We start from the raw sequence: 25,046 nt of genomic DNA, 5'->3' as shown, positions 1-25,046 counted from the left end.
GAAGCTGCTGTTACTAGTTTTGCTGCTGTCAGCCAGGGACCGTTTGGAGAATGGTTGCTGTCGAATTTGTGCCTGTGATTATGCTGACTAAGTGTAGAGGGGAAAAATAATTTATCTAATGATTTTAAGTCATTTCCGTTTATTGCAACTAAGCCTTGCTGCATAAAGTTGGAACCATTTGGCTTGCAAAGGGTTCATACTGTTTCCTAGTCTTAGGGATTCCTTATTATACATTATATAGGAGAAACCCTATAGGAAAAAATCTTTGTTTATCAAAATCAACCATTGATACTGATAATGTTTGAAGAGTCACTAGTAATGATATACCGCAATTTTTATAATCAGAGATGGGTCCAAAGGAGACCTTATAAAATAATCTACCCCTTCAAACTTCACTGAGGTTGTGCTTTTGATGTTAAGTTAAAATTTCTACAGTCAGACATATGGTTTGGTACTGGGTCAGATATAAAATTTAAGAGGCCAGTGTTCTGGTTTCAATGTCACAAAATCCTTTGACTTCTTCACAGGTGGGTTTTTTTTTTTTTTTTTTTTTTTTTTTTGCCCAAGGTAGTAGAAGTTTAGAGTGACTTCTGTGATTCTGGAGTTGAGTAATTTGAACCAAAAGCCTACGCAGAATCTAATCTAGATCCAAACACTTTAGATTTTTTTTTTTAATCTATCCATTTAAAAACTGTTCTTAGTCACTGCTATTGTATTTAAGCCCCTTCTTTGCTTAAAGTAGGAGTAGGAAAGAGGAGAAGAAGAAAGCTAGGTTTTGGAGGAGATACTAAAATTCCCTAGGCCAGATTCCGTTCTCAGTTACACCCCTGTAGATCTAGAATTACGCCACTGAAAGCAGTGGAGTTACTCTGAATTTACTGTGCTGTAACTGAGATCAGTATCTGACTTGGTCCCAATGTGCTAATGATTAGAATTTGGGCTAATAGCCCAAATACTTGAATCACAAAAAGTAATGCTGGTGTTCCCTCTGGTGGTTGTACAATGCAAATAACTAATAAGCACTGTCCAAAGGGCACTTGACATCTATAATTATGCTGATAACAGTAATCACCCAACATCTTTGCTATTGCAAATGATTGTTTCTGAAACAAACATGATCCATTCTAGTTTCATTTGAAAGATAAGATAGGAGTTGCAGAGAAGAGAAACCATGTTTGTCAGTGGAATGCAAATAGGGGAAAGCACAGACTTAGCAGAAAGGAATGTGCTTTGACCTTCTCAGAAGGTACTACAACTACTCCAGTTATACAAGAATTCAAAGAGATTAAAAGGAAATACATGACAGTATCTTTCTATATGAAAACCAAAGTCCCAAACCTGCATTACTTTATGTTGGGTTTGAATCTGTTTGTCACACCAAAAAATCAGTATGCATCCCTCTGGAGCTGTGCCAGTTTGTTAACCAGGTTAGTGCTTAGCTGACATTACCAGTGCCAGAAGGGTGCACAGCATGTGCTTATTGTTGCAAATAGGAGGTGTCACAGTCAAATAGAGTAGCTGGATTTAAAGGGAAGGCCAGATAATTTCATGGACCATATTAATATTTGTAACTATGCAAATTTAAATGGAGCAATCCACTCCGGTGCTTGAGGGCATAAACTGATCACTGCAGGGGGCAGGAAAGAGTCCAGTTCCTCTACCTTTCCTCTCTGTGCTTCATTGCACAATTGGTGCTTGATCCAATTCCCATTCAAGTCAATGGAAAGGCTTCAGTTAGCTTCACTGGGAGATGGATTGAGTTTCAGTCAGGCAGAGGGTCAATCCGAATAGTATACTTGATAGGCTGTGTCATACCAGGTCAGACCAATGGCCAATCTTCTTTGATGGTGGTCCTCATACTTTATATTCATCAGTATTTCATATTGCAAATTAAAATAATTTTGAAAGCTATTGTACCTTTTGAATGAAAATTAAGGAGCTTTGTTACAATAAATGGTAAAAAGCTGGTGCCAAACTTTGAAACAGTTGATTTTTCTGCCTTTTTAGATATTTCTTTTTAACTAGTCACAATGACACTCATCTTTGATAAGAAAGGGTGAATCACTGCTTTAATTTCCTTTAAGAAATAATTTAAATCCAAAAATGGTAACTAGCATTATGTTAAGTGCCTGATTTTATTATTCTCTCTAAGTTCTTAGCAATAAGATAAGTAGTAATAATTATAACATATAATTATAGACCCTCAGCTTGTGTAAACTGAATAGTTCCATTGACTTCAATGATGCTATATTGATTTACATCAGCTGAGGGCTTGGTCCTTTATCTGCCTCTTTCTCTGTCACAGATGTACATATATATGTACTTGATGCCATAAATTTACACAATGCTTTTCAAACATATAGTAAGATGCAATATGTGTCCCAAGCAGTTTACAATCCACATGTGATTATTTTTATATATATATATATATATATATACACAGTCAACTGAGGCAAGGATTGTTTGCAAAGCACCATGTACATGTATATATCAGTATTTGAGTACAGTTTGTATGGACTTGAGATGGGCACTGCAGATCTCAAGGAGGCCAGAGAAGAGGAGTTATCTGGAATCAAGACAAGAATCAAGTAAAGAAAAATCTATAGCTAGGCAGAGCAGTCAATCATAGAGTGGCAAAATATGGCAAATAATAAACAAGATGTTAATAGATAATGGCAATTTCAGCAATCACTTATGATTCTTAATCTCCTGCATTATTTTTTTTTGCATTTATTTCCCAGTCACATGTTTACTTATACCATGTTCCCTGTCCCTTATACCATTTGCCTTGTACTACTGTAAAAAATAATGGCGTGCAACTCTTATGCAACAAAAAGGCAAAGAACAGTGTGGCCATTGATGTATATTACAGACTAGTAAATATACTTGATTCCATTATTAATATTTTTGTTACTACTGACTCAAAGTCTTAAAAAGAGGCTATGTAAAGTAATGTTTTATACCTATTAACAGACACTGAATATTGTAAAATCAATATGAATTAAATTGTATTGTTTAATAATTAGTACTAAAGTCCTGTGCCTAAACATGTTTTCTGCTTATCAAATATTTGTTAAAATATATTTGAAGTGTTTCTAAAAATAATAGCAGCTCCATATTTTTTTAATGTTAGAAAATGTAAGATGCACTCTCTCTTTCTTGATTTTTGTTTTGTTTTTAAATGGAATCCAGTCCTAAATTAGGATATGTATTATTTTTCTTAAACAAATTTTGCTATTGCAGTTTGGCTCTTATAGTGTACTTGTTTTTCCTCTCATTCCCCACAAGGTGGACTCATCAGCTTTCTGGGCCCGGTAAACATACAGATGAAAACATTTAGTAATAGCATGAATTGTACAGTATGTGTTGTTTTTAAAGTAAATAGTATTGCTACCTGATGATTTTTGAGCTTTTGCAATGTCACCTCCCCTCCTCAAATAATAAGGTTTAATTAAAAAGATGTGATGTTTTTTAATCTGTCTTCTGATTTTTGGATTCCTGCAGCGCGTGGGTGTGAGCGAGAGAATGAATATAGTGTTGCTAACCCTCCCAGATCTATTAAGTAAGGGAATTTTTGGCCCTGGTTTCAGGAGCTCTCACTGAGATCGAATTATAAAGAGCTGTATAAAATGCTCCATGATCGTGTGCAGCTTCCCTTTTTCCTGAAACCCCAAAATGTTAATTATTTGCCCCCCAGTTCTACATTTGCTGTCCCCCTAGTCCATGAATTATGCAACCTCCTAGCCCCACATCTACTCCTTGCCCCTCAGCACAGATGCCAGCTTCTAGTTGTGCTGGGGGATGCTCAACCCCAGGTCCTGCCCCCACTCCACCCCTTCCCCCAATGCCCCACCCCTATCCTGCCTGTTCCTGCCCCAGCTCTGCTCTTATCCTGTCTCTTTTTGCCCCTTCCACCGAGCATGCCCCATCCCCGCTTCTCCCCCTTCCTTCCACAGCAGGTGGGAGGGAGGAGGAAGAGTTGATTAGTGGAGCCACTGGCAGGCAGGAGGCACTGAGGGCAGGGGAAGAGGGGAGCTTGGCTGCTGGTGGGTGCTAAGCACCTGCAATTTTTTTTTCTGTGCGTACTCCAGTCCTGGAACACTCATGGAGTTGGTACCTATGCCCCTCAGTGCATCTCTGCAGCTCCCGGGGTTCTTCACCTCCTTCTCCCAGGCCTGGGAAGAAGCTCTAAGTGTTGTTTAGCTTAGTGGGGCAGCTTGTGACATTGAGGTTCCTTGGCAAAGGGCCTCCCTGTTCAAAGGCGATGTGTGTGGGGGGGTGCACATGGGGTCACATGTCTCCCCCCCCCCCCATATTTCTGCCAGGGGTTGCCAGCCCTGCTCAGTCACATGGTGTGACTGGCCCCTCTCCCTGCTTTGCGGCTGGGCGCTTCCCCTCCCGGGCTCCAGCTGTGCTGGGGAAGCGCTGGCTGGGGGCGCAGGGTCTGGGGGCTGCCCGGCAAACCGTGAAGCCAGTAGCGCTGGGGCAGCCCTTTTCCCGTGGCTGGGAGTGGGAGGGAGGAGGGTGCGGAGGTAGGGCGGGGAAGGGGCGGAGTTGGGGCGGGACTAGGGGTGGGGAAATGGGCGGGGCCAGGGCCCGTGGAGGGTCCTCTTTTTTTATTTATTAGATATGGTAACCCTAGGTGAGCAGATGTCCCACTTTTATAGGGACAGTCCCAATTTTTGGGTCTTTTTCTTATATAGGCTCCTATTTACCCCCACCACACCCTGTCCTGATTTTTCACACTTGCTGTCTGGTCACCCTAGGTGTGGTTAATTGGTGCCTATATAAGACAAAACCCCAAATATCGGGACTGGCCCTATAAAATCAGGACATCTGGATCTGGTCACCCTAGCTGGGGAGCGCGTCTCTCCCCCGGGCTGGCAGCGATCCATCTCATCCTGGGGGAGCTGCGCAGGGCAGGATGAGCTGCTGTGGCTCCATGGGTGCCCTGTCCCTGAAATCAGATGGTGTGCTAACTTCACCATGGTCCATTGGGCTGGCGGTGGTGCCCATTGGCGTGTGATCGGACCTGAGGGTTTGCTGCTGCTGTTGCCACTCTGCACCCCAAGAGGTGGATTTTGGGGTACTGCAGTTTTCCACCTATCTCCTCCTCTACTGCAGCTGTTGGACCAGCAGGCTGGGGGGTGAGCCAAGCATGAAAGCAGTACTGTGTTGCCATTTAGATTGTCATTTAACAACTTTGTTTGCCAAAAATGCTTGCTAACAATCCCTGAATTCAATTTCAATATATTTTTTTTAAATCAATACCTTAGCCCAAAACAGAAAATTAAGTTGTTGACAATTATTTGTGACAAGTTTGGTTTGGGGCAGGGAGTGGGCCAGTTTTCATCAGAGAAACAAAAAATGTTGACTGACTTTCCTATAACTCTGTTACTGCTAAATAGAACCCTCCAACAACTGTAATATCCTCATCCCCTTACTAGTGTATACAGCAGGGGTCGGCAACCTACGGCACATGTGCCAAAGGTGACACACAAGCTGATTTTTGATGGCACGCCGCGGCGGGCTGAGCGGCTCAGCCCACCGCCGCTCTGGGGTTCCGGCTGCTGCCCCATTGCCAGCTGGGGTCCCAGCCGCCGGTCCTACTCAGCGCCTGCTGCTGGCCTGGGGACCCCCAAGGAACCCCAGGCTGGCAACGGGCTGAGCAGGCCGGCGGCTGAGACCCCGTCTGAGCCACTCAACCCGCTGCCGGCCTGGGGTTCCATTCACTCAGCCGGCAGCGCACTGAGCGGGGCCGGTGGGGGGCTGAGTGGGGCCGGCGGCAGGCTGAGCGGGACCGGCGGCTGGGACCCCGCCTGGCAAGGGGCCGGCAGCCGGAACCCCAGAGCAGCAGCAGGCTGAGTGCTGCCGGCACCCCAGACTGGCAATGGACTGAGCCACTCAGCCCCCCCGCCGGTCCCGCTCAGCCCGCCAGCGGCCCGCTCAGCCTGCTGCCGGCTGAGTGAATGGAATCCCAGACCGGCAGTGCGTTGAGTAGGGCCAGTAGCTGGACCCCAGATCGGCAGTGGGCTGAGCGGGGCTGGTGGCTGGAATCCTAGACAAGGATCCCAGGCAAGGATCCCACTAAATTGATAAGATCTGCATTTTAATTTGATTTTAAATGAAGCTTCTTAAATATTTTAAAAACCTTATTTACTTTAAATACAACAATAGTTTATTTATATAATATAGACATAGAGAGAGACCTTCTATAAATGTTAAAATGTATTACTGGCATGGGAAACCTTAAATTACAGTGAACTTGGCACACCACTTCTGAAAGGTTGCCGACCCCTGGTATAGAGTGACCATATGTTGTACTAAGATTCTCTTGCTTTTTTTCCCCAGTGAGTCAGTATAGCTTTTGCCAGCCCAGAGGTTGGGCAGCCAATGTCTTACATTTTCACAATGTTTTGTCCAACTTTCATAAAGTAAATACATGGTTAATACGAGTTAAAAAGGTCAGGGACACTTCCTTGTGAAGAATCTGTGTAGCAGATCATGCTAGAGCTGTGAAAATGTCAGTTTTTGATGGAACTTTAGAGGCAGTGATTTATCATGTATTTCTGGCAGTGCCCAAAATGTGCTGCTATTGCTAATGTCTTTCCAAACAAAAATGAGGCACAATAGGACTTCTGTAACATTTCTGTGCTACCTTAATCTAGATGAGATGATTCTGTGCTGACTTCATTTTGGTCACTTTGTGCTTTACCTAGGAGTAAAACTAGGGGTTCCCCACTGCTTGGAAACCCAGCTTATTAAACTGGATAATGCCATTGATCTATTTACAGTAGAAGGTTGATATAGAGTTGTAACTAACATTAAGACTGATGCCCGCTATACATTTGAAACTAAAAAGTGGCTTTGTAAAAATGACATGGGTTTCCAACTCTATTGTGTCTCAGTCAGGGCGGAGCACCTTGTGGTGTCTTCACACTAGCTCAAGGTCACAGGGCAAGAACCTAGAGAGCCTCCTGAAGCACGGTGATAGTTTTGATTTAAATGGACTTGAACTGTACGAAGAATTGAGGACACTGTCACCAATGTTGCCACATGCAAAATAGGTGATGGACATTGTACAGTTTATTCATACCAGCAACTTGTTGACATATATCCTAATGTGTAGATTGCCACTCATATTCTACCGACAATTCCTGTAACAGTAGCATCAGGAGAACGGAGTTTCTCAAAACTAAAGCTCATTAAAAACTATCTCCGTTCTACAATGAGTCAGGAATGCTTGACTGGTCTTGCTATTCCTGCAATCGAACAAGACATCACTTTGTCTTTGTCATACAATGACTTTATTACTGCTTTTGCAGCCAAAAAAAGCCAGAAAGATTGCTTTTAATTCAAAACAAATCCTTGTTTCAATACCTCTTCATATAAATTTCCAATAAAATGTTGACAAATTAAAAAAATTATATTATTTGCATCATTCTGTCAAATCAGACTTTTTTTCTATAGCGCTACTTCTTTAGTGCTAGTTCATCAGCATTAAAGTGTGCTTAATTAAGTTAAACTGGGTTTAATAATATGCATGTGGCAAGTTTTCCAATACTGTAAGCTTATGTTTGTGTTGTTAAGAGTAAGTCAGGCACTGGGGCACCAGTTTAATAATCCCGCCTAGGGCACCATAAATCCTAAGGACGGCCCTGCCCCGAACCCCTCATTCCCGGCCCCACCCCACAGCCCTCACCCCTGCAGCCCAACCCTCTGCCCCCGCCCTGAGCCCCAAACGCCCCTGCCCCAGCTCCGTTGGATCGCAGGCATCAACAATTTTCTTCAACTGGGTCGCCCTAAAACCACCGCTTGGGGCCGTCTCTCTGCACAGTGGGGCACAGCGCGGCCCGGCCCCGCGCGGACGTTCAATGCCCCGAGGCGCTCCGACACCAGGGTGAGGGGCCGCAGGTAGCACGGTGGAGGTTCGAGCCGGGCTGTACTGTCTGCTCCCGTCCGCGTGTCCCCCATTGCCGCCTCCTGGGCCCTGCGAACCAGGACAGCCGGCGTGAAGCTGAGCCCGCGGCACTGGGGCAGTGCGGAGACCCGCCCACACGCACGGGATGAGCCCGGGATCCTCCTCCGCTGCAGCGCTCCCCGTAGCCAGCTGGGCCGGCGCCCCGCCCCGCCCCCCTCTCTCACACTGGCCAGGCGTTTACCCACCCGCTGTCTGGGGTCTATTCCCCCGCCGGGCAGCAGGGGCTGCTCAGCCGAACAGTGACCCCCTCCCCGCAAGCCCTTGGCAGAGGAGCCCCTCTTGGCCCATTCTCCTTCCGGCGCCGTAACCTCGGCCCCGCCCCTCCACGCACGTTCTCTACGAACCCTATTGGGCGATGGCTGTAGCAATAACCCGGAAGTGGGGGCGGGGCGGCCGCTGTACTCCCCGCACGCACGTGGGTGGGCTGCCGGAGCGGGGCGCGCTCCGTGGTGTCTGTATGTGTTCCAGAGCAGCCCCCGCAGGTGGGTACCCAGGCAGCCCCGGCCCCGTTCCCCAGCCCCCGGGGCAACGCGCGGGTCGCTCACATCTTTCCCTTGTGCCCGCAGCTCCGGGGCCCGGCCGGCCGCCGGTGGCGGAGGAGGAGGCGGAGATGCCGGAGCTGTCTGACAGCAGCGGCGAGGAGGCCTGGGAGGACGAGGAGGACCTCGCGGAGCGGCAGACCCCCTGCCTCTTCTGTGATCGGTTCGTGCGCGCAGTTGGGGAGCTAGTCGCTGGGGGCCCGAGGAGGGAGCGGCTACCTCGGCCTCTAGTGGCTGCTTCTGGCTTGATGTTGGGGGTGGAGGGGCCCTTGCGGGCAGACCGGGCACGGGTGGTTGGCTGGGAGAGGCCCCGCGGGCGGCCTGCCGTAGTCGCTCCCCAGTTGTCTGTTGCTCACTGGGATGATGCCCTTCATTCCCCCTTCTCGCACCCGTTTGCCTCCTAGAACCAGCCTGGCAGCTGGGGCTTGCAGCGCCTGCTCCGAACCCAGCTGCCGTCAGACGAGCGGTTTGTATTTGCGGTGCTGTTTTCTCAAAGCAAATATCCTAGGGCACGTTATTCCTGTGTGTTTTCCTGTCAGTCGAGCCCAGCTCTGCTGCTGATTTGCTGAGTGATTGTGGGTAACTCTTGCTCCCTTTCTGTGCCCCTGTTTCTGTTCCCATTCACGGTATCTTGTCTGCTTAATTCCTATTCTAAAGTTTACGATCTGATGCTTTAGGTTTGTACAGTGACTCGCACAACGGGGCTCTGATCTCAGCTGGCACTTCTAGTTGCTATTGTAATATTAATATTAACTTTAGTTTGTAGGTGGGAATAGTGATGGGCACAGGCTGTGAAAATAAATAGATCAATAGTTTGAATTTTGGAGTTCTTTTGCTAGAAAGATACAGAGTCCACAGGGACAAGGTTAAAGTAGGGGGAAATCGTGTTTTTTTTTTTTTTTTTTTTTTTTTTTTTTTTTAAAGATTGTGTTTCTCTGAGGAAAACAAAGGACTATCTTTCTCTTTACTCTATTCTTCAGCAAATAGAGGCTTTTATTCTCATGTGACATGGGTGTCATGTTGTTTGGAGAGTCTTATGATTGCCTGCCTCAGGGCAGACTCAAAAGCAGGGCAGACACCCCAAACTGGAGGTATGTTCCACAATTAGATTTCATTAACCCAGTACCAGATGTGAACTCTTCTTTACCAGTTAACACATTAAAATCATAGCCGGACATCTAGCTTTTGTCAATAAAATTAATCCTGTGGGAAATTTTAAAACAGACAAACACCAAGATTTTTATCACATTATCTCAAAGCACTCCATAAAAAACAATTAGGCTACACAGGTTTGTTGTGGTAGGTAAGAAATATTTAGGCACCACTTAATACTTCCTGTACTAAATGCAAAAGTCTGTTTAAATGATTTATAGCAGCAGTGTGGGATAGGTTAGTTCTCTTGCATGCATGTCACACCTGGGTCTAAACAATCTAAATTTAAATTAGTGTTATAATACCTATTGACTCAATGTATATTCATCTCTCTCTTTTTACCTGCAGGCTGTTCAGTTCTGCTGAAGATACATTTTCCCACTGTAAATTGGTGCATCAGTTTAATATTAGTAACATGATCCATAAGCATGGTAAGTACTTCTGTGATAATTTTTAACTCTTTGCCATGAAATGACATTTTATTTAAATTTTTTTTGCGTGTGTGGGGGGACCAAGAAAGGAAAATAATTTAAAAAGAGCAAAAACCTCTTTCTGAAGACTTGGCAAACAAAACACATTTCTGTCTGGGCCATGTATACCCTACTGAGCCTAATAAAATTCCTACACAACATTTCCATGTTGGGCACTTTTTGTTCTTTATATCTATCAGTAAAGATCTGTCTAAACTGTAGACAGAATCAGTTAAGTGTGAACAGTGTCTGACAGTTACTGCTAACATAGCTGAGTGCATCTACCCAGGAGCCATTTTCCTTTCTTAGCTCTTTCATACCTGCTACATTGAACAGCCATGTTTGTACTAGGGCATTCTAAGATCTGAAAATGCCTCAACTGTTTTTCACCAGATGCAGTCCCATTTACATTTATAATTCTACTGTTGCCTTAAAAAGGCTGTTATCTTTTTGACACATTGGTGTTTAGATGATTTTAAATAAGACCTATTTACACTGCAGAATAGAACTGTTTTATGGTGTCAGGGCAGTCATGCTGTAACCAGGGTCCCTGTCATGGTTCTACCAGTATTGTAGGATAAATCTCAGAAATTATCTATTAGGGAGAGAGTAGGATGTGGATTGGATATGAAGAGAATAGGGAGGAGGCTTCGAATTAGTTTCTGCAACTTTGACTTAAAACTTTCAGAAGCCTGCATGCGAAGCAAAGTGGGGGTTGAGAAGGGATGTAGGGAAGGGTTGCAGATGAAACTGGATGGACAAGGGTCTCAGACAGGTTATTAAGAGAGCTTGCAAGTAACGAAAAAGGGATGGATCAGCTAGGAAAGCTACCTCTTGAAGGTCAGGAAGTATGGGGTGTGTGTGGGGAGTGATAACTGCCAAAAGCCAAGCAGAATTGGATCTTACAAAGGAAATTAAAATCTTAGTAAAAGATTCTTAAACCATATAAATAAAAAGAAAACACCACTAAGCACTGAGGATGGGATGGAGATTAAAGTAATGTAGGTATGGCTCAACACCTACACTAATACTTTGCCTCAGTTTTTAAGAAGAGTAATCTGGAGTTTGGGGGGCAGTGGCAGGGTGACTAATGAGGAAGAGGATATAGAAGTAGAAATTACTACATCAGAGATGGAAGCCAAACCCAAACAGCTTAATGGGACCAAATCAGGGAGCCTGGATAATCTCCATCCAATAATAAAGGAACTACCACATGAAATTGCAACCCCAATAGCAAGGATTTTTATTGAATCTCTGAACTTGGAGATTGTGCCCTGACTGCAGAATTGCAAATGTAGTACCTATATTTAAGAAGGGGAAGCAGGGGAAGTGATCTGGGAAACTACAGGCACATTAGTTTGACCTCAATTCTATTCAAAGTCTTAGAACAAACTTTGAAAGAGAGTAGTTAAGGAAACAGAAATAAATGGTAATTGGGGTAAAATAGAACAAACCTTTACAAAGGGTAGATGCGCCAAACCAGTTTTCTTCTCAAAGAAAGATGAGGTTGATTTTCTAGACAAAGGAAATACAATAGATGTAATCTATCTGGATTTCAGTAAAGCATTTGCTACAGTTCCATATGGGAAATAATTGTTAAATTGGAGAAGATAGGGATTAATAGGAGAATCAAAAGGCGGGTAAAGAACTGGGTAAAGGGGAGACTACAACGGGTCTGCTGAAAGGTGAGCTGTCAGGCTTGAGAGAGGGTACTGGTAGAGTTCCTCAAAGATTGGTCCTGGGGCCAGTTTTATTTTATACTTTAATTCATGAGCTTGGCCCAAAAATTGGGGGTGTCCTAATAAAATTTGTGGTTGTCGCAAAGTTGGGAGATAACTCCCATATTGAGGAGGACTGGAATATTATATAACAGTGGTCTCCAACCTTTTTATGCCCAAGATCACTTTTTGAATTTAAGGGTAACCCAGGATCTACCCTGCCTCTTCCCTGAGGCCCTGCCCCTTCCCCAAAGCACCACCCCACTCACTCCATTTGACCCCCTCCCGGGTCACTTGCTCTCCCCCGCCCTCACTCACTTTCACGGGGATGGGGCAGCGGGTTCAGGAGAGGAGTGGGCTCTGGGCTGGGGCTGAGGAGTTCGCACTGTGGGAGGGGGCTCTGAGCTGAGCCTGGGGCAGGGGGTTGGGGTGCAGGAAGAGGCAATGGGGTGTAAGCTCTGGGAGGGAGTTTGGGTGCAGGAGGGGGCTCTGGGCTGGGCAGTGTTGGGGTTCAGGAGGAGGTACAGAGTGCTGGCTCTGGGAGGGGGGTCAGGGCTGGGGCAAGGGGTTGGGGTGCAGGAAGGGGTACGGGGTGCTGGCTTTGGGAGGGAGCTCAGGACTGGGGTTCAGAGTGCAGGAAGGAGTTTGGGGTGCTGGCTCTGGGAGGGAGCTCAGGACTGGGGTTGGGGCGTTGCCTCCTGCTGGGCAGCACTTACCTCCGGCGGCTCCCGGTCGGTGGCGCAGCGAGGCTAAGGCAGGCTCCCTGCCTGCCCCATCCCCACGCCGCTCCCAGAAGGGGCCAACGCACCCCTGCCGCCCCGAGGGGAGGGCTCTGAGTTATGACAGAATTATTTCCCAGGTATCTGTCTGCTAGGTTTTGCCCATATGTTCAAGGCTTAACTGATTGCTGTATTTGAGGTAGGGAAGGAATTTTCTCCCAGGTCAGATTGACAGACAGGGGTGGGGGAGAGGCCTTTCATCTTTCTCTGCAGCATGGTTTGAACTAGAGTAAATGATAGATTAATATAGAAACCAAATGGAATAGTTTTGTTGCTGTCCTTGTATAGCAAATCTGGAATATGTTTAAACCACTTTTGTTACTGTGCTACATAGCCAGTTTAAGGGATTGTTTGTCATAAATTAGTCCTAGCTGACAGAATTTATTCAATAATTAGAAAGCTGCTAATGTGTATCAGAATTGTCATGGGATAAAATACCAGCATTTATACTCCGGTTTCTAGCCAGAGAGTCTTACTATTGATGTTACTGTGGATGTTGCCGCCTTTCTCAGCAAGCCAGGTGGAAAGCTGTTTGCTAAGTGACAGAATTCCCTGTTAGATAATCTATGTTTACATGTGTTCAGTTTTTAGTGTGTAGCAAATATAAACTGAAGACCGAATTAAAGGATCTGACACTTAATCCTGAAGAAAAATATCAGAACAATGTAGATGGCAAATTAAGATAGGGACACTGTACTGAATAATAGTGTGCACCCCGGGAACACTGGCCCATTGAACAACTAATTATGTGATTTTTATGTTACATGAGCTTTTTTTCTTTTGCAGCACTTGAGTTTTATGGATACATTAAGCTAATAAACTTTGTTAGAATGAAGGTAAGTGGACAGTTTATTATTTGAATTTTTTACTTTGTGCTTGGGGAAAAACAAATATTTTGAGTTTGTTTTTATGGAATAATCCTACATTAAGTCTCTAGAAATAAGTAATTGTGGAAATTGTTTTAAAATTTATAAATGGATTTATGCAGATCTCTGAGCAGCTTAAGTGGTTTTTAGTTTTTAGTTTATAAAATCCACCTTAAATAAATTAAAAATATTTTAAAATTGAGACACAAGATTTATTCATTCCAGGGCAATGTTTCCTGTTTTCTATAAAGTCCAAGTAATTGGGCTTCATGTGGTTGTGCTGCATATTGGGATTTGATGAAATGAGTGGAATTTACCTACCAGCCTGGCCCCAGCTGGAGTAACAGCTGCTGCTCCATTCAGTTTAGGGAGGGGGTTTCCTTGCCACTGGATCCATGTCTGTACAGAATCACTTTCTGGTAGTTAAGACTACATTACATAAGGTGGGTAGAAAGTGCAAAAGGAGAGAACTCTAAGTAGTATTGGAAGTATTGCTCACTTCTAATTTGATTGTTTCAGGCCTTGTCTCTGTTTTACTGATGTCAGGATATCTGGTTCAGAGCTGTAGTGTAGTAGGGGCCGCTTCATGTCCCTGTAACACTACAACTTAACGTGTTGTAACTCTTTCTCCTGATACAGTTTAGTTTTAGCATGGATGGGGTCTTACACAACTTAGCATTTTTGAGACCTGTAATGCCCAGGCATGTTTTCATCTTCAAGTTGTATGGACTTGTTAGTTAGTTACATCTTACTATTAGTCCTGTGAGGTAGGTAATTGTTGCGATGGTCCAAATGGAGAAACTGATGTTTCGAGCCTGATTTTCCCCTCAAGATGTGCTGAACGTACAACTAATTAGAGCTGAGGCTCAGCATTTGTAAAAACTGGGCTCTGAGTGACTTGCTCCAAGTCACAGTTGTTGTCAGAGCCAGATTTAGAATCCAGGAGTACCTGTCTCTACTTCAGCAATTCTCAACCAAGTATCCGGGGCCCCTGGGGGGCTGCGGGCAGGTTTCAGGGGGTCCTTAAGCAGGATCGGTATTAGACTCACTGTGGCTCAGGGCAGAAAGCCCCTGCCATGTGGGGCTGAAGCCCTCAAGCCCTGCCACTTGGGGCTAGGGCTGAAGCCGAAGCCTGAGCAATTTAGCTTTGCAGGGGCCCTCTGTGGATGGGGCCTTGGCCAATTGCCCTGCTTGCTACCCCTTAATGCCAGCCCTGGCTTTTATATGCAGAAAAACAGTTGTTGTGGAACAAGTAGGGCCTGGAGCATGTTGTGGGGGGGCCTCGGAAAGAAAAAGGTTGAGAACGTCTGCTCTACATCGTGTTGCCCAGTAATGCTTCTCTCTCAGCTTTTCCTACAAGGTTATTTTAATAAGTCATTTAGACACTCGTAGCCCGGGTGATTTTAATGATGGGAGTTAAACTAAAGTAATTATGTCTTGTAGTTTACTTTTTAAACTAAGGTCCTATGATTTTGAAGAACCTTATTTCCACATGCTCCTTTAACTTTTGTCTAGAAACCAACTGCAGAGTACTTGAATTCTCTCAGCAGCCCACTGCCTTGGGAGGAAGAGGAGTACTTGAAACCAGAACTAGAAGATGATCTATTACTTCAGTTTGGTAAGACTTTTTAATCAGAGTATAACCTTGCTAGAAAAATAAGTGAATTCGCCCCTTTCTTAATTTAGTACATCCCACATGAGACAATATAGATGTAGATGGGCTAGATTTACATTTCCCAGGGCAATGGACTATCCAAAATGGTCAAGTGACGTGATCTATGAATATTTTGTATCAATTAAAAAAATAAGAGGTTGTATGAACAGATTGGGGAGGGAGTGTCACACTTAACTCTAAATGTTTATAGAATTTCCATTCTTATGCTGCAGCAAAACATCTTTGAATATTCCATTTGGGTACTTAATCTCAACACATGCAAATAAACACATTAGAGGCAGTAATCTGTGTCTTTGAAAACTACTTCACTTTTTATAATGGTTGTCTTTCATTAGGTACCCAATAAATACAATAATATAACAATTATACATTATAGAGTTGTATTTCGACCTTGGAGTTCTGATGACCTATACAAATCACTTGTTTATCTCTCTCAATTTATATCTGTGTTACTTGTATTCTTCCTCCCCTTTGCCAATACTATTTTGTCACTCACTTGGTGCATCTTTCCTTCATTTAAATTGTAAGGTTTTTTTTTTTTTTTTTTAGGACAGGGACCATGTCCTCCTGTATTTGTACACTACCTAGCACAAGGGGGGCCCTGTCCTATTTAAAACTTTCTGTATTGCAGTAGCACACAAGATAGGGAATAGGGGATTGTTTCCCTTTCCTAACCAACTGATAGTTTGGGATTTTTCTGAATATGCTGCTGACTTGCAATGTGATACTTGAGCAAGTTGCCAAGGGCCAGATTTCCAGTGGTGCTGTGTACTCCCAGCTCCATTTGAGGTTATTAGGCGTTAGAGGTGCTCAACACTTCAGAAAATCATGCTGTAAACATGTCTCTCACTTTTATCTATTGGGTAAAATGAGTATTGACCTACCAGCAGGGGTATGATTTTTAAATCCAATTATTCCTGTTACTAGACATTATTCTCTCTATATATCTCTAGTTCATTTTTTTTTTTTTTTTTTTAAAGAACATCCAAATTGTATCTAGAGGAAGCTATGATTTTGCTGTTGATCCACTGAAGTAACTTCCAAGCTGCTTGACAAAATCTAAATAAGGCTCGCTCCAGGACTTCAGGAGCAATGTCCTGTGCTTCAGGGCTGTTTTACCAATGGCTTGTCATGGCTTTGACATTCACTTCAGTCTTATTCTGTGGCTTTTTTGTGCTTTACTGTGTAGCGCCATTGTAAACGTTTTGATGGTTTCTAACACGTTCCATGCTTGTGCTTGCTCCCTCTCCTTCTCCCTCCCTCTTGGTAGTTTTCTGCCCTGCATCCTCCTCCTGACGCTCATGTTGGCGTCTGCCTTTAGGGTAGGGATACTGATTTTGTTTCCTGTTCTGAGTGGTGTGGAAGCATTATTTTCCCCATGCTCCATGACCCTAACCAGTTCTAGACATAGGTATGGGAACCAGGGATTCGGGGGGTGCTGCTGGACCCCCCAGGTTTTGTGCAGGGTCCTGGCCCTGTGCCTGGGTGCTGTCTGCTGCTGGCCCTGCACCCGGGGCTCTGCTCCTGGCACCGCGCCCTGGGGTCCTGGCATCCATCCCCAGCTGTGGTCCCAGCCTCTTTGCCCTGTCCATGTCTTCTCCCACCCCTGTCCTCCCGGAGCCATGGCCTGGTCCTGGCCCCAGCTATGGGGAGAGAGGGCAATCCCCCTAGAAAAGCATAGCTCCATTAGATCAAAGCAAAGGTGTATTCGGTCCCTAAATCCAAGCTCATTTTCTCTGCAGTGCTTCTGGCTAGTCCAAGGAAGACAAGCCAGAGGATCCATGTGCTCTACCATGCAAGAGACTCAATTACGATAACCCCATCTCCCAAGTGTGGGTGGGGCCTAATCCTGCACTGTGACATCCAGTGGGAGTTATGTCTGCTGTGTTCAGTGGGTGCAAGGTTGGACCTATGTTTTGAGGCCAAGGCACTATTTTAATAATAATGAATTCTGCTTACCTATCAATCTCAAAGCATCTCACACATTTTTATTAAGCTCCACAACAGCCCTGAGGGATGAGTTTGAAGGGCTGTGAATATATTCTTTGTCACATGCTAGTTATGAAAGCCTTCATCTTGTAGAGCAACTTGTTTTTTGAATTAATAGCCCTTCTAGCTCTCGGCTAAGGTAATTGGTAAAGCAAGGTGTATCACCTTTATTGGCTTCATGACTTAACAAATCAGACTTTCCCTTTAGCTGAAGACTAGTATTCAGACACATTTGAAAGGTAGTTTTCTTGGGGGGTGGGGGATGTACTGGTGTTAAGGGCCTACCTCCTCCATGCTTATTTATGTTAAGTATTATCTTGCTCTGCCAGTAGTCCTATCCGTGAAGATACTTGTGGAATAAGGTACTATTTAGTGAATGAAGGTAGCAGCATCAGGCACTCTTTCTTTATACACACACACACACACACACACACTACCTCTGTAATTAGGTAATGCTGTCAGTTGATGGGTTGATAACATTTATTCTATTTCATTAGACATAGAGGATCTTTATGCTTCTACAAGCATCTCAGAGCCCAATGGATTAAGTGATAACACAGCGATCCTCGAACAGTTGAAATGTACAGAACACAGAGCAAAGCTTGCAGAAACAGCATTAGCCAGAGCACAAGAAGATCTTCAGAAAATGAGGTAAGATTTTGATTGAAGCTTTTTCTGAAACACTTGGCAGTGTTCTGGATGGTAGACAGAAATGTGTGCAGGAAATAATAGCTGTCAGTAGAAACTCAAGCTGCAGAATTCAAATGTAAGTTAGCACCAGGAGGGCATTAGTCTCATCTGTGTGTTTTGCCTTTGTTTGCAAATAGTGTCGATCGTGGTGTTTTTAAAAAATATTGCAAGTTGAAGCACAACTAAATTGACTCCAGTTGACGCAATCAACGGCATTGGAAAGATGGAGTATTAATGTACCTTGAATCACCCTTATTTAAGAAGTTATGGTTGTTGGCAGATGCAGTTAGAATCCCAGGACTGGAAGGAACCTCGAGAGGTCATCTAGGCCAGTCCCCAGCACTCATGGCAGGACTAAGTATTATTTAGACCATCCCTGACAGGTGTTTGTCTAACCTGCTCTTAAAAATCCCCGGTGATGGAGTTTCCACAACCCCCTAGGCAATTTATTCCAGTGCTTAAGCACCTTGACTGTTAGGAAGTTCTTCCTAATGTCCAGCCTAAACTGCCCTTGCTGCAGTTTAAGCCCATTGCTTCTTGTCCTATACTCCTCTCTGTAACCACCTTTTATGTACTTGAAACTGTTATCATGTCCCCTCAGTCTTCTCTTTTCCAGACTAAACAAACCCAGTTTTTTTCCATCTTTTCTCATAGGTCTTGTTTTCTAGACCTTTAATCATTTTTGTCTCTCTTCTCTGGACTTTCTCCAATTTGCCCACATCTTTCTTGAAATATGGTGCTCAGAACTGGACACAATAATCCAGTTGAGGCCTCATCAGTGTAGAGTAGAGCGGAAGAATTACTTCTCATGTCTTGCTTATGACACTCCTGCTAATATATCCTAGGATGACATTTGCGCTTTTTTTTTTTTTTTTTTGGCAACAGTGTTACACTCTTGACTCCTATTTAGCTTGTGATTTGTGATGACCCCCAGATCCCTTTCTGCGCTACTCCTTACGTAGTCATTTTCCATTTTGTGTGTGCACAGCTGATTGTTCCTTCCTAAGGGGAGTACTTTGCATTTGTCCTTACTGAATTTCATCCTGTTTACTTCGGATCATTTCTCCAGTTTGTCCAGGTCATTTTGAGTTTTAATCCTATCCTCCAAAGCACGTGAAACCCCGCCCAGTTTGGTATCGTCCACAAACTTTATAAGTGTACTTTGTGGGCCATTACCTAAATCAAGGGTGGGCACACTTTTTGGTCCGAGGGCCACATCTGGGAATAGAAATTGTATGGCGGGCCATGAAGGCTCACAATATTGGGGTTAGGGTGTGGGAGGGGGTGCAAGCACTGGGATGGAGCCAGAAATGAGGAGTTTAGGGTGCAGGAGGGGGATCTGGGCTGGGGCTGGGGGTTGAGGTGTGGGAAGGGGTGCAGGCTCCAGTTGGGGGTGCGGGCTCTGGGGTGGGGCTGGGGATGAACGGTTTGTGGTGCAGGAGGATGCTCTGGGCTGGGATCGAGGGGTTTGGAGGGTGGGAGGGGGATCAGGGGTTTGGAGGGCGATCAGGGGTTTGGAGGGCGGCGTTGAGGGTCAGGCATGCAGGCTCTGGGCGGCGCTTACCTCAAGCAGCTCCCAGAAACAGTGGCATGTCCCTCCTCCATCTCCTACACGGAGGCACGTCCAGGCAACTCTGTGTGCTGCCCCGTCTGCAGGTGCTGCCCCTGCAGCTCCCATTGGAGCGCCAGAGGGGGTCATTGGAGCAGGGCCATTAGAGCACATAGTTCCCGGAAGACATGGCATTGCCCCCCTCTGACTCCGATGTGGAACGGCTCCTGACCCTGCTACCCTTCTGGAGTGCCGGAGCAGGGCAAGCCCCAGACCCTGCACCCCGCAGCGGGAGCTCAAAGGCCAGCTTAAAACGGCTGGTGGTCCTAATCCAGCCCATGGGCCGTCCTACCCCTGACCTAAATCATTGATGAAAATATTGATGAGAACCAGATCCAGAACTGATCCCTGCAGGGCCCCACTTGTTATGCCCTTCCAGCTTGACTGTAAACCACTGATAACTGCTCTGTGGGAACAGTTTTCCAACCAGTTATGCACCCACCTTATAGTAGCTCCATCTAGGTTGTATTTCCCTAGTTTGTTTATGAGAAGGTCATGCAAGTATCAAAAGCCTTACTAAAGTCAAGCTGTACCACGTCTACCACTTCTTCCTCCCCCCCTTCCCCCCCCCCCCCCACACACACACATCCACGAGGGTTCTTCTCCTGTCAAAGAAACCTATTAGGTTGGTTTGACACGATTTGTCCTTGACAAATCCCTGCTGACTGTTATTTATCGCCTTAGTATCTTTTAGGTTTTTGAATGGCTTGTCATGGCTTTTACATCCACTTCGGTCCTATTCTGTGGCTTTATTTGTGCTTTACTGCGCATCTCCATTTGTAAATGTTTTGATGTTCTGGGTACTGAAGTTAAGCTGACTATTCCGTAATTGTCCTGATTGTCCTTATTTCCCTTTTTTTAATAGATGGGCACTATATTTGCCCTTTTCCAGTCCCCTGGAATCTCTCTCGTATAAAGAAGTCTTACATGTTACATAATGTGAGATGTTTGAGTCCACCATATGCTTTCAAGCTACAGAATTACAGTTCTGTGTACTACACAAACATGTGGAATACAAACTTATTCTTGTTCAGAACCTAGTAATTACACTTACAAAGAGCATGCTGCATTTGAGACCCTGTAATAAGCTAGTACTTTCATGGGATATCAGCGTGATCTTTACAAAGTGGAAGTCTCTTCTTGAGCCAGGATTAAATTTTTAAATCATGGTTTGTGTTGTACGATTTTCTTCTGGTGCCATTAAAATGTTAGTAACTTATCTACCCTTAGCTTAATAAAAATAAGAGAAGAGGGGTTTGTATCTACGTCTTCCTAATCAGTATGTCAGGGTTAACGTCTCTACAATTATGAAAAATGCTTTAGAAGTTTAAATGACCACATGTTCAAGACTTCAGTTTTACATCTCATCTGAGCACAGAGGCTTCTAAAATTATTAAAAGCTGTCTCCAGCAATTAGTGGGAGGACAGTCACCTAGAGAATCACAAACATTTCTTGCTGCACCTGGGTTTTCCTTAAAGGTTGCCAGTCCAACCAGTCCTGTTCTAATGATGATTAGTTTGAGCTGACAAGTTGAGAGTGCAGTTGTATGTGGTTGGAGGTAAACAGTAACAATCTTTTGATTAACTGGTGGCAAAAGTAACCATGTTTTCTAAACATAACTAGGTTGCAACCTACAATATTTGACAATTTACAAATTTAAAGATATGTCACATTTATCTTGAATTTATCATCAGTGTCCAATTGAATGGCAACCCTTTTTTTGTTGTTGGTATTTCTCATGATCTTTCTTGACAGTCTTAAAATTCATTCTATTGGAAGTTTAGCTCTAGAGTTTCCTTACAGTTGAATTGATTGAAAATCATAACCCTGGCATCGGGGCAGGGTGACTTTAAAAAATGATCTCATTTAACAAAAAAGAAAAAACTTTTTTTTTTTTTTAAACCAGATTGAGACTTCATAAAACAAATTTTGAAAATATGTATTATTGCAATTTTAAACTAAAATTTATCTGAACAAAATTAAATTCTGTTTTTTAAATTCTGCTATTGAAAGATTCTTATTTGAAATGTACAAAACTGTAATAGGAGAAAACAAAATATTGCCCTGCTCCTCCACACACTGAGCAGGTATGTAACTTTGCTCACATGAATAGTGGTCCTACTCATGTGTAAAATTAAGCATTTGTAGCGTCGGGCTAAAATTGTATTTCGTTAAAAACTTGTCTGTTAGTGGCATAAAATGCTTGTTACTTACTTTTCATTGTGAACAAATTTTTCTGTAACTACATTTCCAATAAACTAATAACATTATTCTGAAATCTTTTGTACAAACAAGCCAAAATTTTCAAAATAAAGTTAGGCTACTAAGACTATATTTAGGCACCTAAGTGATTTAGATGCAGGATTTCAAAAAGCACTTAACAGAACAAGTCCCATTGACTTCAAACTGTAGACTCTGAGGAGTGTAGGCTGGTTGAAGCACTTCTTTTTGCTTGACTTGTGGGAATTCAGAATATCTGAAGATGCTGTTGGCTGCAAATATAGTACAAGCTGTTTACTCATAAGTTTTGTGTTTGAGTTTCTAGTATTCTTACTGTGAGGCCGTCGTCTTTATCTTTTTTTAGCATAGAAGAATATTTTCAGTGGCAACCTCCTTAGTTGAGAAAACTAAATTCTCGTGGAAGAAACAAGACATCAACAAGAAACAACGAACAAAATAGCCTCTTCAGCAAGTTAAGACTATAAAAGGGGAAATAGGTGGAGAACTAGCAACACAAAAAGGAAAAAAACATCTTTTACCATTAAAATAAATCAACTTGCATTAAAATATCTTTTTAAATCATTATTTGTATCAATCCTGCCTGGTTTTCTGTGTTTTTAATTTTGTTAGTTGTCAATATACTAAACCTTCCATAAATCACTAACGTAGGTGTGTTTTAGAGTAGTTTTTATAGGTGTCATGATATTGAACCACATCTCTAGATAATATGGTCTGTCATGTTTGTCTCATTCTGTATTTTGACTTCTGACATACTGTTACCATAGAAACAGCTTGCAAAACGGGAATTTCTCTCTTAAAAACAAAACAAAAAACTCTAATAAAATCTAAATCAGGTGGGTTGTAATTGGGATGCTTTTCCAAAATAGATGGAGAGTGCAGGGATAGCAGGCAGATAAATGAAACACTACAGACTTCACACTGCTGGAATTTAGTGTCTAAAATGCGGAAGAAATGCTTGTGTCAAAATGCAGAGAAAATAGCAAATCATGCAGTAGCTTCTTCTCGAAGCCAGCAGGGGGAGTTTCAGCACGGTTAAGCCATAATGGAGTTTTGGTGTTGTAAAAGGCCCTCTGCAGTCTGTATTCCTTATCTCCTCTCAGCTCTCTTCCACCCCCCCCCCAAAACCTCTTTTTCATAGTCCCGTAAACATGTCTCAAGGGTATGTTTCAAATTGATTACAGACAATTTGCACAGGATTTTGTGATGAACGCAGATGTCAGAAGCAACTCATCATCATCTAGCGCCATTGCGGAACTCCGGGACGATGAGGATGGCGTTTACTTCAGTTCATATGGGCATTATGGGATACACGAAGAGATGCTAAAGGTTAGAAAGTCAGCACAAATGCGTCTTACTCATTACTAGGAAGGAAAAATGGGATGAAAAAAAGCTACGTGCCCGTAAATATACACTGCAGAATAGCTGCATTTTTAACCCTTTCGCTGCTTAATGGTTTATCCTGGGAGCGAGAGTGAAAGAATCACACAAAAAGAGCTTGTATTTTCAGCTGCCATTGTATCTAGATCCCTGTTGTATACATTCTTAACTACCAGAAACATGAGAAATTTAATAAAAGTATATTGAGCTTACAGGTATACTTGATTGCTAGTAAGAAAATATTCATCTCTCAATATCTATAACATAGTCTGTTCTTGCCGCTTTTGTTTCTTTTGCTGTAGAAATGTGGATGAATTCTATACACTACTATACGATATAAACAGTAAATGTCCTTCATTTTTTATTCTGCTCTTTAGATGAAAAGTTAGCAAGCAAAAAAACACACTAAAACTTTAAATGCTATGTCTGCCAATTTATGTAGTTATTCAGAAATTATTTGAACTCCATTTAGTATATTGATAAGCATTACATTGAACAATTACTAGGGTTGTCTAAATAGTAAAGTATTTAAAAATGGAAAATATATTTAAAAGAGAATGTCCAGAACTTTTCAAAAAACAAACAAAATCCTTTCATCCCGAGTGTTAACTTGATTTTATAAGTTTAACTTTATTTTAACCCAAAATCTTTAGTACCTCTTCTCTGAAAAAAGAATATTGTGTAGTGTAAAAGGACAGGAATTTGTTGCTCTGAAATATCATAAAGCAATTTTGCAATTTCATAATAAAGAAAGAATATGGGTATCTAAACAAAATCAACTAAAATATGAAGCCATACAGTACACTCACTCTTGTATAGCATAGGTAGCAGATTTAGGCTTCCTGCTTTCTGAAACATTTACGGGTCCTAGCCTTGGAAAATTCCTCTGCGTTTGATTTATGGTACATTTGAACAGCATTGAGCAGCCAATGTGTTTTTATGGAGCATTCTTGCAGAAATGCTTTTGTGGCACAGGTATCTGTGGATACAGAAAGTAATACGCTTTCCAAAATGAAAAGCATAGTGGTGAACAGGTATGTGCAGAACTTGGAAACGATCAGATTTACCTCAGCACTGTATGTCTGGCAGACTAACACAATGACTTTTAAATATGGGGCCAAAGGTGGTTGTGGTGGTTTTTTTTTTTTTTTTTTTTTAAGTCCGTCACACAGATAATCTGAAATCATAAGCTCTAAGTACTTTGTCAGATGGGAGTAAAACCATTTTGTCTGTACCAACAGTTCATAGTACCTTGCTTTGGAGCTATACTAAAAGATCCTGAACCTCTAAAGAATTGATAGTTTTGTAGTTTTTGATAAATCTTTCGATTTCACTGGCTTCAGGAAACTTTTGTGATGTTAAAATCCCTTCAGTAACATCTGATTTCTGCCCAATAAAATGTGGAAAATACCAGAGTTATGGCATGTAAGTTCTTGTGTATATGCCTCGTTTTTAGCTCCAAATGCCTATCCAACACATACAAACATTTTTTTGCTTGTTTTTATTGTGAGTTTTTTACATTAAAAATATTGGCTCATTAAATTGAAGTGACAGCAAACTTTGTTAAATTAATCCTAAATTTGTTTGTGAATCTAACATGTTTTATTGGTTTAAAATAAACAAAACCAAAACAAAGAACCATGCACACACAACTTGCTCATTTTTTTTGGTTCTCTATCTTGGCCCTGGTAGGTCATAACATATAAGAACAGCCGTCCCGGGTCAGACCAAAGGTCCATCTAGCCCAATATACTGTCTACCGACAGTGGCCAATGCCAGGTGCCCCACAGGGAGTGGACCAACAGGCAATGATCAAGTGATCTCTCTCCTGCCATCCATCTCCATCCTCTGACAAATAGAGGCTAGGGCCACCATTCCTTACCCATCCTTGCTAATAGCCATTAATGGACTTCACCACCATGAATTTATCCAGTTCTCTTTTAAATGCTGTTATAGTCC

General features: G+C 43.1%; 1 protein-coding gene across 1 annotated transcript in view; it reads left to right on the top strand.

The window, feature by feature from the left end:
• The first annotated feature begins 8,353 nt into the window (after positions 1-8,353).
• The window catches only part of PRMT3 (protein arginine methyltransferase 3), a 106,328-nt gene continuing 89,635 nt past the window's right edge, over positions 8,354-25,046 (top strand). The window contains exons 1-7 of the mRNA XM_054026514.1: positions 8,354-8,463; positions 8,548-8,683; positions 10,021-10,103; positions 13,426-13,475; positions 15,021-15,123; positions 17,667-17,820; positions 22,892-23,036. Coding sequence (XP_053882489.1) covers positions 8,439-8,463; positions 8,548-8,683; positions 10,021-10,103; positions 13,426-13,475; positions 15,021-15,123; positions 17,667-17,820; positions 22,892-23,036 — 696 coding nt within the window. The 5' untranslated portion in view covers positions 8,354-8,438. The remainder of the gene's footprint in view (positions 8,464-8,547; positions 8,684-10,020; positions 10,104-13,425; positions 13,476-15,020; positions 15,124-17,666; positions 17,821-22,891; positions 23,037-25,046) is intronic.

The sequence above is a fragment of the Malaclemys terrapin genome, chromosome 4 (genome assembly GCF_027887155.1).
Source record: "Malaclemys terrapin pileata isolate rMalTer1 chromosome 4, rMalTer1.hap1, whole genome shotgun sequence".
Lineage (NCBI taxonomy): Eukaryota > Metazoa > Chordata > Testudines > Emydidae > Malaclemys > Malaclemys terrapin.
This window is presented reverse-complemented; position numbering and strand designations above follow the sequence as displayed.